The 16,280-nt window shown below is 39.4% G+C and overlaps 1 protein-coding gene across 6 annotated transcripts in view; it reads left to right on the top strand.

Annotated features, from left to right (window-relative positions):
* LOC149312532 (EF-hand calcium-binding domain-containing protein 4B-like) overlaps positions 1 to 16,280 on the top strand; it is a 115,276-nt gene that overhangs the window by 30,974 nt on the left and 68,022 nt on the right. For all 6 annotated transcript variants that reach the window (XR_016281263.1, XR_016281264.1, XM_089524806.1 and 3 more), the window contains 2 exons: positions 668 to 779; positions 10,051 to 10,216. Coding sequence is in view for 4 of the 6 variants with exons in the window: in XM_089524806.1 (XP_089380932.1) it covers positions 668 to 779; positions 10,051 to 10,216 (278 nt within the window). In the remaining 2 variants the exon portion in view is untranslated. The remainder of the gene's footprint in view (positions 1 to 667; positions 780 to 10,050; positions 10,217 to 16,280) is intronic.

The following is a 16,280-nucleotide window of genomic DNA, read 5'->3' as shown; positions in this document are numbered from 1 at the left end:
ACTGAGGCCCCGATCCGGCGGGGAAAGGGGTGGGTGCAGGCCATCGCTTTTCGGCGGTCTGTAACGCACCATTGTGTGTCATGAATGACCTATGGACTTTGGCAGCCATTGTCTCTCTCCTTCATTCTTGTGCAGTGCTTTTCACAGGAGGTGTAGCTGTTGATATGGGGCCGCTAAACCTTGTCATCATTGTAACGTATTTCCCAAAGCTCATTCCATCTGACAGCATGGCAATGAGTGCAAGAGATTCAATTCAAAACCATAATGCAAGGTTGAAGTATAAGAATGTAGATTTCTTTTCCCCTCCAGAAGTGGTTCATGGCATTGGTGCTCTGCTTGCTTCCTGCCTTGCTATTTCTGATCTAGTCTCAAAACACATATACACCTGTAACATGCCAACATTTCCTGCTTTTAAAGAGAGATACACAATGGCACATATATTTTTCTTCCCATGCCAGAGGTATGAGTGGTAATTGTAATAATATTTTCCTGTTAATGTCTGTATATAAGGATCACATTCTTTGAATTGTAGTTTTAGACCAAATGTGTATTTGTTTTAAATGGGGGAGTGAATGTTAATCTACATTATCTTTTTTCCTTATGTTCTCAATATAGGTGTTAAGTATGTATAATATGTATTTACGTGAGGAATGATTTGTAATTTCAGAGGCTTCATGGGGAATTACCTCTTTGTCAAGAAGAGCTGGAGAAAGTATTTGATACTCTGGATACAGATGGCAATGGTTCACTTACTCCAGAGGAATTCACCACAGGATTCAGTGAGTTTTAAAATGCAAATGGTGGCTCAGCAAACTTTCAGCTAATTGTTAATTTCTTCCCTATGGGCAAGTTCATATATTCACCTGCCTGTCTGGGGTAGTATGCATTTGTTACTCTGCCTCAGACTGAAAAACCTGGTTCCGGATAAAGAGCCAAGCATTATAACATGGCAGAGCAGGTCAGGCCTGGTAATATAAGAAAATGAAACTACTTGCTGGACGTGCTAAACACACGACTTTTTATACCAAGGGAACCCCAGCTAAAACAAAGTGATTTGGGCTCCACACTGCAATCCTGCTCCTCACATGGTCCTTTGTGACTCTTATTTGCACCAAGGGGCTCTGAATGAACTGGGGTGACTCTTGCTATTGCACCTATCCAATTGTTTTCAAAACTGTCAGAAACAAATAAACCTTTAGGTTTTACCTTTGTGATAGAAACCTCTTCCCACTGCAATTATACTTTCCATCCACACATATTAAATCTCTCTAGAACAGTGATCCTGGGAAGCTCTTACAGCTGTTTGCATTAGTTCTCATTTTAAGGTAGTTTAATAATACTTAAATAGCCACATAAAGTAGATTAAAATACCCATAGAATCCCAGAGTTGGAAGAGACTACAAGGGACATCTTGTCCAACACAAAGTACTCCTGATAGATGGTCATCCAGCCTTTGTTGGACTCCATCACTCTACAAGAAAACACACTTCACTGTCAAATAGCTCTTACTGTTGGGAAGTTCTTCCTAATGTTTAGATGGAATCTGTTTTCCTCTAGTTTGAATCATAGAATCATAGAGTTGGAAGAGACAGCACAGGCCATCCAGTCCAACCCCCTGCCATGCAGGAAATCACAATCAAAGCATCCCGGACAGATGGCCATCCAGCCTCTGCTTGAAGACCTCCAAGGAAGGAGACTCCACTACACTCCGAGGGAGTGTGTTCCACTGTCGAACAGCCCTTACTGTCAGGAAGTTCTTCCTAATGTTGAGGTGGAATCTCTTTTCCTGGAGCTTGCATCCTAATTATTCTGGGTCCTAGTCTCTGGAGCAGCAGAAAACAAGCTGGCATCCTCCTCAATATGGCATTGTTTCAAATATTTAAACAGGGCTATCATAACACCTCTTAACCTTCTCTTCTCCAGGCTAAACATCCCCAACTCCCTGAGTCGTTCCTCATAGGACAAGGTTTCCAGACCTTTCACCATTTTAGTAGCCCTCCTCTGGACACGCTCCAGTTTCTCAATGTCCTTTTTGAATTGTGGTGCCCAGAACTGGACACAATATTCCAGGTGGGGCCTGACCAGAGCAGAATATAGTGGCACTATTACTTCTCTTGATGCTCCATTGCTCCATGTATAGTACTAGTCTAAAGCAGTAGAAAACATGCTTACTCCATCTTCAATATGGCAGCCCTTCAAGTAGGTAAATATGGCTATCATGCCATTCCTTAACCTTCTCTTCCCTGGGCTAAACAGACCCAGTTCCCTAAGCCACTCCTCATAGGACATGGTTTCCAGAGCCTTCATCATTTTGGTTGCCCTCCTCTGGGCATCTCCAGCTTGTCCATATCTTTCTTGAATTGTCATGATCAGAACTGGACACAGTGTTCCAGATGGTTAGACCAAAGCAGAATAGAGTGGTACTATTACTTCTCTCAGTCTAGACTGGGCCGAAGACAGAACCCTGTGGCACCCCACTAGTCACTTCTCTCAAGGATGAGTAAGAGCCATTGTTGAGTACTTTTTGGTTTGGTCAGTCAACCAATTACAAATCCACCTAATGCTTGCATTGTCTAGCCTACATTTTAGGAACGTGTTTACAAGGATATCATGGGGGACCTTGTCAAAGGCCTTACTGAAATAAAAATTTACTTCACAGCATTCCTACATCTACCAAGCATTTGACTCTATCAAAAAAAGAGATATGATAAGTTTGGTATGAGTTGTTTTTGGGAAACCCATGCTGGCTTTCAGTAATCACAGCATTCCTTTCTAGGTGCTTATAGACGGTTTGTTTCATGATCAGCTCTAGAATATTTCCTGGTATTGATGTCAGGCTGACTGGGCAGTAATAATTTGAGTCCCCCCCCCTTTTTTTTTTTTCCGTTGAAGAGACAACATTAGGGGCACCTCTCCTGATCTCCAGGAGTTCTCAAAAAGGTATTGACAGTGGTTATGAGATTACTTCTGCCAGCACTTTTAATTCTACATTTTTCTTAACAACAATAAGAAGAATCACCTTGAGTATTATGAAATACAAAATACCGCCCCCCCCCCCATTACATCCACCTCAATTAAAAGATAATATTCATTCAGAAAGATTCTAAAGGAGCACAACCAAATAATCCACCTTATATGAATCGCCCTTTCAGAAACATGAAGAAAACAACCTCTTGTAAAACAAATGCAATCAAATCAGATATCATGCCCAAATCTTTTTATAAAAGCTGCTCTTAGCTCCTTATATATTAAATAATAAAAGTTGTCATGAGGGAGACAATTCATGTCTGTTGACATCAAGTGGGCAAATTCAATCTTCATGGGTAATCTAGGAGTAAGAGTATTTAACATAGTTAATAGGATGGAATTATAAAGCTGAGTTATCATCCATTTTTAGGGAACATGAATTTAATTATACAATCTGGATAAGCAGTTCAAATAGGTAATTTAGCAAACCTGAGACAGGACGAAGCATAATATGTCTGAGTGCTGAGTATCCCCTATCCAGAATTCCAAAATATGAAATATTCCAAAATCCAAAATTGTCCACCTTAATCACCTAGATAGTGACACATTTGCTTTCTGATAGTACAGTGTACACTAACTTTGTTTCATGGACAAAAATATTTAAAATATTGTATAAAATTACTTTCAAACTATGTGCATAAGTGGTATATGAAACATGAATGAATTGTGTGTTTAGACTCAGGTCCAATCGCCAAGATAGCCCATTATGCATGTATCTGCAAATAAAAAGAGCCAGTATGATGTACAGGTTTGAGCACTGGACTAGGACTCTGCAGACTAGGGTTCAAATCCCAGATCAGCAATGGAAATCCACTGGGTGACCTTGGGCAAGCCACACTCTCTCAGCCTGAGAGGATGGCAATGGCAAACCCCTTCTGAAGAAACCTACCAAGAAAACCCTGTACCTTAGGGTTTTCATAAGTCAGAAATGACTTGAAGGCACACAAATGCACACACATTCAAACAAAAATCCATCAAGCTTTCAAAGCTCCACTGGCTTCTTCATCAGGCAAGAAGTTACAAAGCAAACAGGAGAAAAACTGAAGAAATTAATAGGTTATCTGCATTTTTTTGTTACTGTCCTTAGTTAAGATGGTATGGGAAGGGCAGGCCGGCTCCTCCTCTTTCTGGCCATGTGGGAATTGGATGTTTTTCAAAGTCCAGGAAATTTAAAGGCCATTTGCATATAAACAGGACTCTTCTTTTGCAATCCAATATGTCTCCATTCCTGTGGGGGCACAGGCCTCTTGAAGGCAGAGGACAATGGGTTTTTCAAGAAGCCTCCATGTTTTTGCATCAGAAGTAATTTGGTAGGTGTAGAGGTAAAACATGCTAATCTAGTCCAAATTTAAGAAGAAAAAATTGTTTTACCTTGATTGAAGGTCCCAGTCCACCAGCTTGCTCTTTAGGGTTCCCCTGTTGCAGTTACAATGTGGTATCTCACAATCCAGAAAATATGCAGGAGTAGCTTTGAAAAACTGCCAGTTGCCACATGGCCAGAAGGAGGGGGAGCCAGCCTGCATGAGATGCCCTCCCCATACCATCTTAACTAAGGACAGAAACAACAAAATGCAGGTATCTTACTAACATCTCCCATTTTTCTCCTGTTTGGTATGTAACATCTTGCCTGATGAAGAAGCCAGTGGCGCTTCGAAAGCTTGCAACAAATATATTGTGCATTTCGGTCGGTCAATAAAGGTATCACTGTTTGGTGGATTTTTGTTTCAATTTGCTAAATAGCCAACACAGCTACCCCTGCATATTTTCTGGAAACACACACACATGCAAATATAGGTCTTTAAACTGAGGCTGGATAACCATCTCTTGGGGATGCGTTGATTGTGAGTTTCTGCATGGCAGGGGGTTGGACTGGATGGTCCTGGTGGTCTTTTCCAACTCTATGATTCTACATATTCTAGGTATTCCAAAATACCCCACCCTGCGAAAAATCTGAAATCGAAAACACCCCTAGTCCCAAGCATTTCATACAAGTGAGATTCAACCTGTAGTGTGCTTCCGGCATAGAATTCATAGAACTCAATTCAGAGAAAGCCTATATATAGGAATTAATACCATTTCTTCATTTGAAGCCACTCTGTTAGTATCAGTCAAAACATACATTAAAGGGATTGCCTCTTCCCTGTAATCATCACATTCTCCACCTTTCCCTGACTTCAGGAAATGCAAAATGGTATGGAGATAAAAACAAAGCTGGCCTTCTGTGCTTATTCAATTTAAGTCAATATTTAAGCACAATAATGTATACTCTGCAAAGACCAGCTGCTAAACAAGGAGTACATTACTCTGTTTACTTGGGGAGGTAATAAAAATGATTCATATTTACTTTGGTGGTATTTCAAAATTTACTTTCAAAGCAGGCCACCATATTTTGGCAACACAGCACAGTTGTGCTGTGGATCTTGTCTCACAGATTTTAAAAGCTGGTAGGACATGTTTACCTCCTTTGCTTCAACAGAACCTTAGCTATTTTTTATGTTATCAGAAGGATTACAGTGGACCCTTGACATCCATTGGGGTTTGGTTCCAGAATCCCCTGTTGATAACAAAATGTGGCTGCTCAAGTCGTTTTAAATATAATGGCACAAAAAATGTGTGTCTCTTATATAAGATGGCAAAATCAGGGTTCGCTTTTTGGAATTTATATATATATATATTTTAATATTTTTAAGCTATGGATGCTTGAGTCCATGAATAAAAAAAATCTGTGGATACAGAGGGCTGACTGTATTTTTGTTTCCCATTGAGGAAAAACATAAGCCCAGTGTCAAGGGACTTGTTCTCTTGGACAACAATCAACTTGCCACTCATGCTTTTAAATCTTGTGAGCGAAAACTATTATTTTTTACTTTTTAAAAATTGAGTTTCATGTTTTCTTTCATTGCCAACTATTTAATATTTGTCAGTAATTTCATAGATGTATGTAAGATAATAAAATACGATATACTCATACATATAAGGAAGGAAACAGCTGCTACTGTTAATTTCTATTAACAGTGACAGTAATAATTAAATAGCTTCAAGAATAAATATCAGTGAGTTGAGAGCAGCTTTACAGATCACCTCCACAATCCTTTTTTCTAGGTGCCTTAGAATTCTTTAAGGTAATAGTTGTCTTTCAGACTCTTTCAGTGTAAACAAGGACCCATTCTTTGGTAGCTCCAGCCAAGATATTATGGCACAATGATTCCTTCAATAGATCATCATAGAAGTAGCCTGCCATATTGTTGCTTGTTGTTGTATGCCTTCAAGTCATTCCAAATTTATGGAGATCCTAAGATGAACATATCAGGACAATAAAAAGAACATACAGTATATACTCATGTAGAGGTCTAGAAATTTAGGTCAAAAAACTGCCCCCTAACACCTGTATTTTAACTCTCGTTTTTTTAGAAAGGGAACCATCCCCCGGTAAAAGGAAAGAATGTAATTTGTTCTGGAAGCAGTGACCTCCCTCTGTTCTTTCATCCATCCAGCATTTAAAGTGAGCACAAAGCTATGTCAGCTGGAATTTTGTTCTTTGGTATTGTTTTCCTTTGCTTCATCATTTAGATCCTTTGTTACATGTCCCTAGGTTTTACCCTCGACTTATCCACGGGTCATATAAAAATCCATAATTTTGGCCCCAAAACCTGCCCTCAACTTATACATGAGGTCGACTTATAGTCAAGCATATACGGTAATTCAAGACCAGGAAGAAATAAAAAGATGTTTTCTGGACTTGAGAATGTGTGACTTGTCCAAGGTCATCCAGCGGGTTTCCATGGCTGAGCAGGAAAGTGAACCCTGATTTCCAAAGTCACAGTCCAATATTCAAGCCACTATACTACCCTGGCACTCAGGCCTGCCATGCACATAAGGGAATAGTACAGTGGTCCATTCTTTTACACAGGGGATCCGTTCTGGACCCCCCCCCCCCCGCGTAAAAGAAATTGTGCGTATGCTTGAGCTCCATTAGAAGTAATGGGGCTCATGCTTGCGGTGGCACAATGGCGCAGCGGTGCACGTGCAACACTCTTTGTTCCGGCACATGGCGCCACTTCTTCCAGCGCTGCTATCAGCATATGATGCGCCCCCGTATGACGTGGGCACACGCTACTTTAAATACTTGGAAATGTCTATCTGTTTGTTAATAAAGTCTCCAGATTTTTTCTGAAACTATACTTTGAGCAGCCATTTCCACTGAATCATGATAAATAGTAACGTTTTGTAACTTATCAACTTCTTCAGATCTAAAACCCCTATATGAAGAGATCAGTCTAGTTAACTGGACTTTACAGATTATTCTTGCTTTCACTTGCAGATTTGCCTTAGCAAATTTGCCTTAGAGAAAGGGGCTGTACAGATCAGCACTTTGTGCCAGCCTGTATGCGTGGTAAGGCTGAGCATTTGCATGCTCAAAGCCCCTACTACACCATCTGGCTGACTTAATGATACACGCTGGGCACTGTGGCCAAATAACGCTGCATGGAAGGGGCGTCATGATGCCGCACCATGCCGCTTATGACGCCTCTTCTGGGATACAAAAAGAAGCCCCTTTTTGGGGCTGCGGCCTCCTCCATAGGGGCGGCGTTGAGCCACCCATCTGTACAGGCCCATATTCCCCTTGAGATCCTAAGGAGTTTTCTTTTTTCAGTTGTTATCAGGTTCTCGGTCTTTTTTAAATTTTAAAAGTGGTGGCAGCACTTAAACTCCCATGAGGTGCAGAAGTGCAGTTATCGCTCACTCTTCGACCTCCTCAGAGCTGTCCGAGTCCTGTTCCTTTCTTCCTCCAGCCAAATCGTGGTTCCTTTCTTTTTCTGGACACTAGCTGCTGGTAACTGGTCTCTGCCAAGTTCCTCTGATCCCCCTTACCAGAGGGGCAATTTGTCCAAAAATAATTGGAAGGGGCTCTCACACTACAAAATCTGTGGTCTTCTCACACCTGCTCCATGTTAGACTGACCTAATAATTAAACCTCTCATCACTACCATCACCACCAGAAGGCACACACTACACCTTAGCTGCCTCCAAAGGAAAAGTGGATTACCACTTGGCCATAAATCCAGCCTATCCTTGAGTTCCTGTCAAAAGTTACTTCCAGTCACCATTTTCCAAACACAGGGGGAATTCTGGGTACTTGCAGCTGTGGTACCATTGGTTCAGGTGCTGGAGCTTGCAGTGGAGGTTGCTGGGCTTGCACTGGGGGTGGGAGTGGAACCAACATTGCTGACTGCCACATAGTTTATTTATTTATTTATATCCTGCTCTTTTCTCAGGACTGGGACTCAGAGCGGCTTCACAGCATTAGAAAACAAACAAACAAAAAATACAATTAAAAGCATTTTTAAAATAAATAAATAAATGATGTACATTAAAAAGAATGATTAAACTAGTCCAACATTCCAGCCTGTCCTTATAGTAATTCCTTTATTGCCTGTTTGAACAGGTAGGTCTTCACCTGCCATCGGAAAGCCATCAAGGAGGGAGCCGTTCTTATCTCCCTGGGCAGGGAGTTCCAGAGTCTAGCGGCAGTCACCGAGAAGGCCCTCTCTCGTGTCCCCACCAACTGTGTTTGTGAAGGTGTTGGGATGGAGAGAAGGGCTTCTCCAGAGGATCTCAAAGTCCAGGCTGGTTCATACCAGGAGAAACGGTCTGCCAAATAGTGTGGACCTGAGCCATGTAGGGCTTTGTAAGTTATAACCAGTACCTTGAATTGTGCCCGGAAACAAACTGGCAGCCAATGAAGCTGTTTCAACAGGGGAGTTGTATGGTCTCTATAATCTGCCCCTGTTAACAGCCTGGCAGCGGCTCTTTGAACCAGTTGAATTTTCCAAACACTTTTCAAAGGTAGTCCTATGTAGAGCCCATTACAGTAATCCAAACGGGATGTAACCAAGGCATGTACCACCGTGGCCAGATCTGGCTTCTCAAGGAACGGGTGCAGTTAGCGCACAAGTTTTAAATGTGCAAAAGCACTCCTGGTCATAGCAGAGACCTGGGCCTCCAAGTTCAAAGCTGAGTCCAAGATTGCCCCCAAACTGCAAACCTGTGTCTTCAGAGGGAGTGTACCCCATCTAACACAGGCTGGATCCCTATTCCCTGATCTGCCTTCCGACTGACCAGGAGCACTTCTGTCTTGTCTGGATTAAGTTTCAACTAGTTTGCCCTCATCCAGTCCATTACTGAAGACAGGCACTGGTTTAGAACCAGGACTGCCTCCTTGGATTGAGGTGGGAAGGAGTAGTAGAGTTGAGTGTCATCTGCATATTGATGACACCGCACCAGCGGTTTCATGTATATGTTAAACAGCATAGGGGACAACACAGAACCTTGAGGGACCCCACAGGTCAATGGCCAGGGGGTCAAACAGGAGTCCCCCAGTACCACCTTCTGAGTTCACCCCTCCAGGAAGGAATGGAGCCACTGTAGAACAGTACCCCAAGCCCCATCCCAGAGAGGCGCTCTAGAAGGATACCATGATCGATGGTATCAAAAGCCACTGAGAAGTCCAGGAGAACCAACAGGGAAACATAGTTGCTGCTTGAGGGAGACTAACCATGCCAGCTAGTCCATCAGCCCCTGTTTGGCCACACAGGCCTCTCTTTCATGCCCCAAAACATCTCCACATCCTCCCAAAATGGTAGTACCTCGCACCTGTGGGCGTCTTCCTCCTGTACTTTCACTGGACCACCACATTGGCATTCCAGTTGGAGTGGCATTCAATTCACTGTCATTCCCTCAGCAGTGCAAACACTCTGTGGTACCATCATGAGGGTTCTTCTGTTGATGGGGAGAGCATTGCCCATCTCCCAGCCTCTTTGATAGGATTTCATATACACAAATAAAGAGCAAGTGTTATAGAATTCTGTTGCTGTTTGTGAGGTAAGTTTTTTTCTTTAGCACTTAGATTTCTAAGATTTATATTTAATTTCTCAGGTTGTTGGCAAATGTATGTTTTTAAATTATTCTGAATTCCCTTGAATACAAAATATTTGAATAAATCATATCTTTTGAAATATGCAGGTCAATTTTTATTTGGGAAGAAGGAATCAATACCTGACCTACAAGGGTGTGAAATGGAAAATCTATATCACTCTAAAAGGGAAGGAAACTGCAAAGAAATTGATGAAGAAGAAGATCAGTTCTCAGATCTTATGGAGAAACTTGGAGCCAGCAGTATCTTTGAAGAGTAAGTACAGCCCCCAAAGCATCAAAGAAACAGGAGAATTATATGGTACATTATTTTCTATATAGAAGATTTTGCCCTGTAGGTACAGTACTGCATGTTTCCTCTTCCAAACAGAATTTGAAGAAATATATCCACATATATAAAACGGCTGACTAAACCCAAGCCTGAGAGTCAATCTAGCCTGCTTCAAATGGAGGACAGTTTTGTTGAAGCCTTTGGTTCACTTTCTAAAGAAGAGCAAGTCAATATTTTACTTAAGTTGGAAAAACTAAAGTGGTCCTTAAGGAACATAACCGCTCCATCAGAGCCACTAATTGATCTTTTATCTTTAAACACGGACTGTGCTGGCCTGCTCACAACGATGAAGAGAATGTCCGTCGATGAGCACCCAAGGATGAGTGGAAATGACCCTTTTGGTCCACTAGATGTTCCTGAAATCGAGATGCAGTCGCCAATGCATAATGAAATTTATGAACAGACTCCTCTGCTGATGTGTGAGGAGGGGGTCAATCCAAATGTATTGTCTCTGAAGCAAAAACAGGAATGCTTAGTAGCTATTCCACCTAGATATCCATCAATAACATTATCGGCATTAAACCACCTGGAAAAAGCCATCCAAGAGGAAAGGCTCCAAGAACAAAAACAGTCTTCTACTAAGTATCCTTCAGATGTAGAAGAAATGGCGATAGTCCACCAGGCTTTCACACTGGCTAAGACACCAGGGAATTATGACTTGATCGAAAGAGAAGTGCAAGAACATCAACAACAAAGACCTCCCCCTCCATTGTCAAAAGGAGATCGCCCAAACAAAAATTGTGTTTATTTGGGTGGTATCGATAATATTGATGCAGATATAGATACTAATTGACTGATTGTACCATCATGCCCAACCTCTTTGTCAAATCTAGATCAACCTGTTAGTGGGGAAATCATCCAAATAGTCACATGGAATGTTGCTGGGTGGAAGGAAACAGCAAATGCTGATATAATGGGTTTTCTTTCTAAATTTGACGTTCTTGGTTAACTAGCGAGGATGAGCCACTAAAGCTACCAGGCTTTCAATGTTGGGATACTCCTGCCCAAAAACTAAAAAATAAAGGGAGAGCTTCTGGTGGCCTCTGTATTCTTATGAAACAAGAATTACACTGGCATGGGGAGAAATTATATACTGGGGATAAATACTCCCATTCCCTAGTTATGAAATTTACCCATAAAGATTTTGAAGTTGTAATGGTAGCTGTATACATCTCCCCTATTACTTCCCCCTTCTATAATACCAATCTGTGGACATCCCTAGAAGCTCAAATGGAAGAACTTATAATTCTCAGTCCTCAACCCACAATAATTTTATTGGGTGACTTCAATGCCAATTTAGGTCCATCTCTTTATGATTTTGCCAAAAAGAACAATTTGACAGATGAATTTTTTGATAACCACCCACAATGGTGTTCTAGAGATAGCAAAAGCAATAATGCCGGATTGTCACTGGTATCCTTGATATTCAAATGTAATCTTCAAGTCCTGGGGGGCAGAGAAGAGAATAACAGCTATAGATATCCTTATACATATCATACAGCTAATTCTAGTAGTGTACTAGATCTCATCTGTGTGTCGAGAAACAAAAGTGAACTTTTCTCTGAGGTTGTTGTCCACCCAAGAGGGGAAAGTGATCATCAACCTGTGAGTGTGAAACTACGGGGTAGTTCAGATCTTAGACCAAGTAGTTAGGCTGATAGATGGATCATAGACAATCAAGAAGCGTGTCAAAATGGCAGACTTAGATGGACTAAAGTTGATATTATGGCAATATCAGTCAGTCTCAAACTAGACAATGTGGAAAACTGGGCCAATACAACCCGGTCACCTTTGACTGATTGAGTAGCAGTCACAAATGCATTTACAAACTTATTCCAAATGTTGAAGAACTATTTAACATCTAAGCCCACAAGGGAAAACCGTAAGAAAAGTAATTCACCCTGGTTTGACACAGAATGTAGGATAATGAAAAACAATCTAAGATTGGCACTGAGATTGGCAGAGAGGTCTTCCTCTATTCATGTACAAATGAAGATGTTATCCCTTAGGAATACAAAAAACTTATAAAACTTAAGAAACAAAATTATTCTATTTCAATTTGGGCGGGTTTAGAGTCAGCGGCAAAAAGTCAAAATTCAGCTATATTTTGGCATTCAGTCACAGGAATTCTAAAGGAAAGGAATTCCCATATGATATCCCCATACCCGCTAAGGAATGGGAAAATTATTTTCAAAAGCTATTTGCACCAAATAACAGAGATCCAGCATTTAAGTTCCGATCACTTAGATACGGAATCTTTGCCCCCCCCCCCCCCCCCCGGTCACCAGTTTCAGAAGAAGAAATCTTGTCTATTACTGTATTAACAGTCTGAAAAATAACAAAGCTCCAGGGGAGGACTTTTTAACAGCAAAATTATACAAACATTTAAGTGACTGGTGGGCACTAATTCTGACAGGTTTATTTATGCATATAAATAATATCTGTCAGATACCAAGTGGTTGGAAGATAGCCATAGTGGTATCCATTCACAAAAAAAACTAACAACAAAGATTCTAGTAACTACAGGCCAATTAACCTAATAGATATTGTTGCCAAAATATACTCGAGGTTCCTTTTGAACAAACTTTAAAGCTGGGCCAATGATAATGGAATTCTCACAGAAGAACAAGCTGGATTTAGACAAAATCGATCTACCATTGACAACTGCTTTATTCTAAACCATATTATTGCCAAATATACTAGTAAAGGAAAACATCTATATGCTGCTTTCATAGATCTTTCCACAGCATTTGACACAGTGAATGGAGAAATTCTATGGAACAAATTAATTGACCTTAAAATTGAATTGTGATTGTTGTTATTAATCAAAGCCCTTTATACAGGTACTAGTTTGAGAGTGAGATTTGGTTTTAAACAGATGCATACAAAGGGGTAAGACAAGGGTGCTTATTAGCCCCCTTATTATTTAATTTATATATTAATGACCTGCCATCTGCAATGAAAGGCTCTGCAGTCCATATGCCTACCGTCCTACATACTCCTTTTAACACCTTGCTTTATGCTGATGACATGATACTGTTATCATACTCGCAAGTCGGTATGCGGACACTACTAAAAAGACTTCGTTGTTATTGCCAGAACAATTCCTTAACTATTAAAAAATATAAGTCAAATGTAATGGTATTTGGTAAATGAACGCAGAGACATAGATGGCAATTAGAGGGTGAGCCATAGATCAAGTAAAGACCATTTCCTACCTTGGTGTAACATTCTCGTGGTCATGTCATCACCAAAAGAGTTCACTTAGAGCAAAAGCTCGTTTGAATCTCATATTTAAACTAAAAGCTCACAAGTACCCTGGTTCCCTAACCCCAATAATCAATGTATATAAAGCCAAGATTACACCTATGCGGCGGAAGTTTGGGGTCTAAATTCCATCTCAGCAGTAGAACTAGCACAGTCTCAGCATCTGAGAAGTATATTGGGGGTAGATAAAAGGACATCTGTGGCTGCTGTTAGAGCTGAATTAGACATCTATTCCATCTATTCACAAGCCAAAATCAGAGTGTTTAACTACTGGGGTAAAATCAATGAAATGGAGCCTGATAGATTACCAAGACTATGTCTCTTAGAACAGTCACAATCCGATCTTCAGTCCTTTTGGTATATGTAAATAATGAACTTCATAAAGAGCTATGGTCTTCCTGATTCATGCACAATGAATGACCAAGCAAAAAAGGGTGCGAGACAGAGAATCTTGGATATCGAAGCCCAAAAAGATATAGCCTCCCTTAGCCATGTAGGTAATTTAAAATGGCTGAGCCAATTTAAACGCTCTTTTCAAAGAGCAAATTATCTAAAAATATTTACTACAGCTAGATTTGGCCAGCTTGACACCATGGTAAGATATGGAAGATTCAATGGTATTCCTTACAAAGAGTGAATGTGTATCTGTGGAGACCGAGAAATTGAAGATTTAGTTGATATTTTGTTCAAGTGTAATTTGTACCAACAGGAAAGAGATCAGTATCTTGGTCCCTATATCAAAAGCACAATGTTTTGGGGTACTCATGTCAGAATCTCTTACTTCATGAGTGGCCAAGATTCAAATATATCTATTATCACAGCTCGGTTTTTTATGTAAAGCCATACAGTCGAGAGTTAGATATGTGGGGTCAATTGGGATAAATTGCAGAGGTGATGAAGAATTCTGATGTGTGATGCTCATATTCAATTTTATTACCTTATGTATTATCATCTTAATGCTGTAATACATTCGTTGGGGTTTTTTTTACTCATTTTGTATCTTGAACCTGTGATGTAGATCAGTTTTATAACTATGTCTCATTTTTAGGTACTGTACTTTTAATGTACAGCCATACAGTACTCTATATACATTTTAGAGTCCATGTTATTACATTTTAGTTCTTTTCTATTTGCTTTAGAATTTCTGTAGAATTTTATAGTGTGTTTTACTTGTTTTAGCGTTGTTTTGTGTTATTTTGAAATGGCTTAAGGGCTAATCAATAAACATTTCTGATTTTGTGGTTGAAAGGATCCAATATAGAAAAGGACATATATAATTTAGGGTTTCCACATGGTCATTTAGGTTAAAAGGTTTTAAATCTCCCAGTGCAGCAGGAAACAAGGCAACTATGAGTCATCTCTTTGTCTTTTCTGTACCTCTTCTCTTCATCTTCTGTGAAGCATGCCAAGAACCCTACTTTACCAGAGCAGAGGACTTCCAAAGCTAGCAATACTTAGTGTTTGACTAAATTCTTCAAATGTTCTGAAGTTACATAACTATCACATTCCAATTCTATATAAAAGGATTAATACTAGATATAGTGTTTGTACTAAATTTTTCAGTAATTAATCCATAAATCCAAATGTTGCTATTAAACTCCAATAATTAGTTATATAATTCATAACTTTGTCCCAATGTTGTATAAATTTTCCTAGGTTTTCATACTTCATAAGGCAAGTCGGCTTATCTAATTCTGTCATTTTTAATAGTTTTAATAAAGAATCTTGTATCAGAGGTATTGAACATTCTTTCCATTTTTGTGCCAGTAAAATTCTAGACACTGTAGTCATATAGTGTAAGATTCTAGCATCCTTTTTATCTATTTTTTCGTCAATCATGCCTGTTCAGTAAATTTCCGGTTTCATTTGAAATTTAAAATTTAGAATTTCTTCAATTATTTGATGTATGATAACCCAATATCTTTTTATTTTTGTACATGTCCACTTTTGATCATGGTGTTCCTTTATAATGTTCCTTTTTCTTTTCAGCATTTATTATCTAACTGTTTATACATTTTAGATATTTCCAGGGAGAGATACCATCTGCAATGCATTATATATATATATTCCTTATTATTTTAAGATAATGAACTTTTTATTGTTTTTTTCCATATCTTTTTCAATTTACATTTTCCCATTTGGCATACTTTTCCCCATTTACTTATTTCAATTTTGTGACCAATATTTTTGGTCCACCTCATTATAGAATCTTAATAAATTCCTCTTCTGTTTCCAATTTTAATAGTGTTTTATATATTTTAGATGGCATTTTTTGTTCTCACTTATTAATAGTATTTCTAAATCTGGAATTTTTTCTTCAAAACCATAATTCTTTATTTCTATATTTATTTATTTTCCTTCTTAAATGCCTATAGAATAACCAGTGGCTGGGAATCCCCTCTTTATTTAATTGTTCTTGTTTTCTGTTTTATATTAGTTATCTTGAAATGTAATTAAGTCCCCATGTGAATCCATTTATCATACATGATATTCTCTCTTTTATAAAAAGCTTCATGTGGAGATATCCGATATGGTGTATGTGGAGAGCATCTTATATTTTATATATTTTTTCCAAATATATATTTTATATATATTTTCCAAATCTTTAACAAAGATCTTCTTGTAAAATTATTATAACTTCAGTCTCAGGCTCTGTAATTTGGCAACAGAGCTTGGAAAACAATCTCGGAAAATAGTGTTTTGCGTGGGTGTAGAGGAAGAG

Source organism: Sceloporus occidentalis, unplaced genomic scaffold (assembly GCF_023333645.1).
Source record: "Sceloporus occidentalis isolate IW3139 unplaced genomic scaffold, rSceOcc1.0.p SCAF_5, whole genome shotgun sequence".
Taxonomy (NCBI): domain Eukaryota; kingdom Metazoa; phylum Chordata; class Lepidosauria; order Squamata; family Phrynosomatidae; genus Sceloporus; species Sceloporus occidentalis.
Note: the sequence above shows the minus strand (reverse complement) of the source record. Positions and strands in the feature narration are given on the sequence as shown.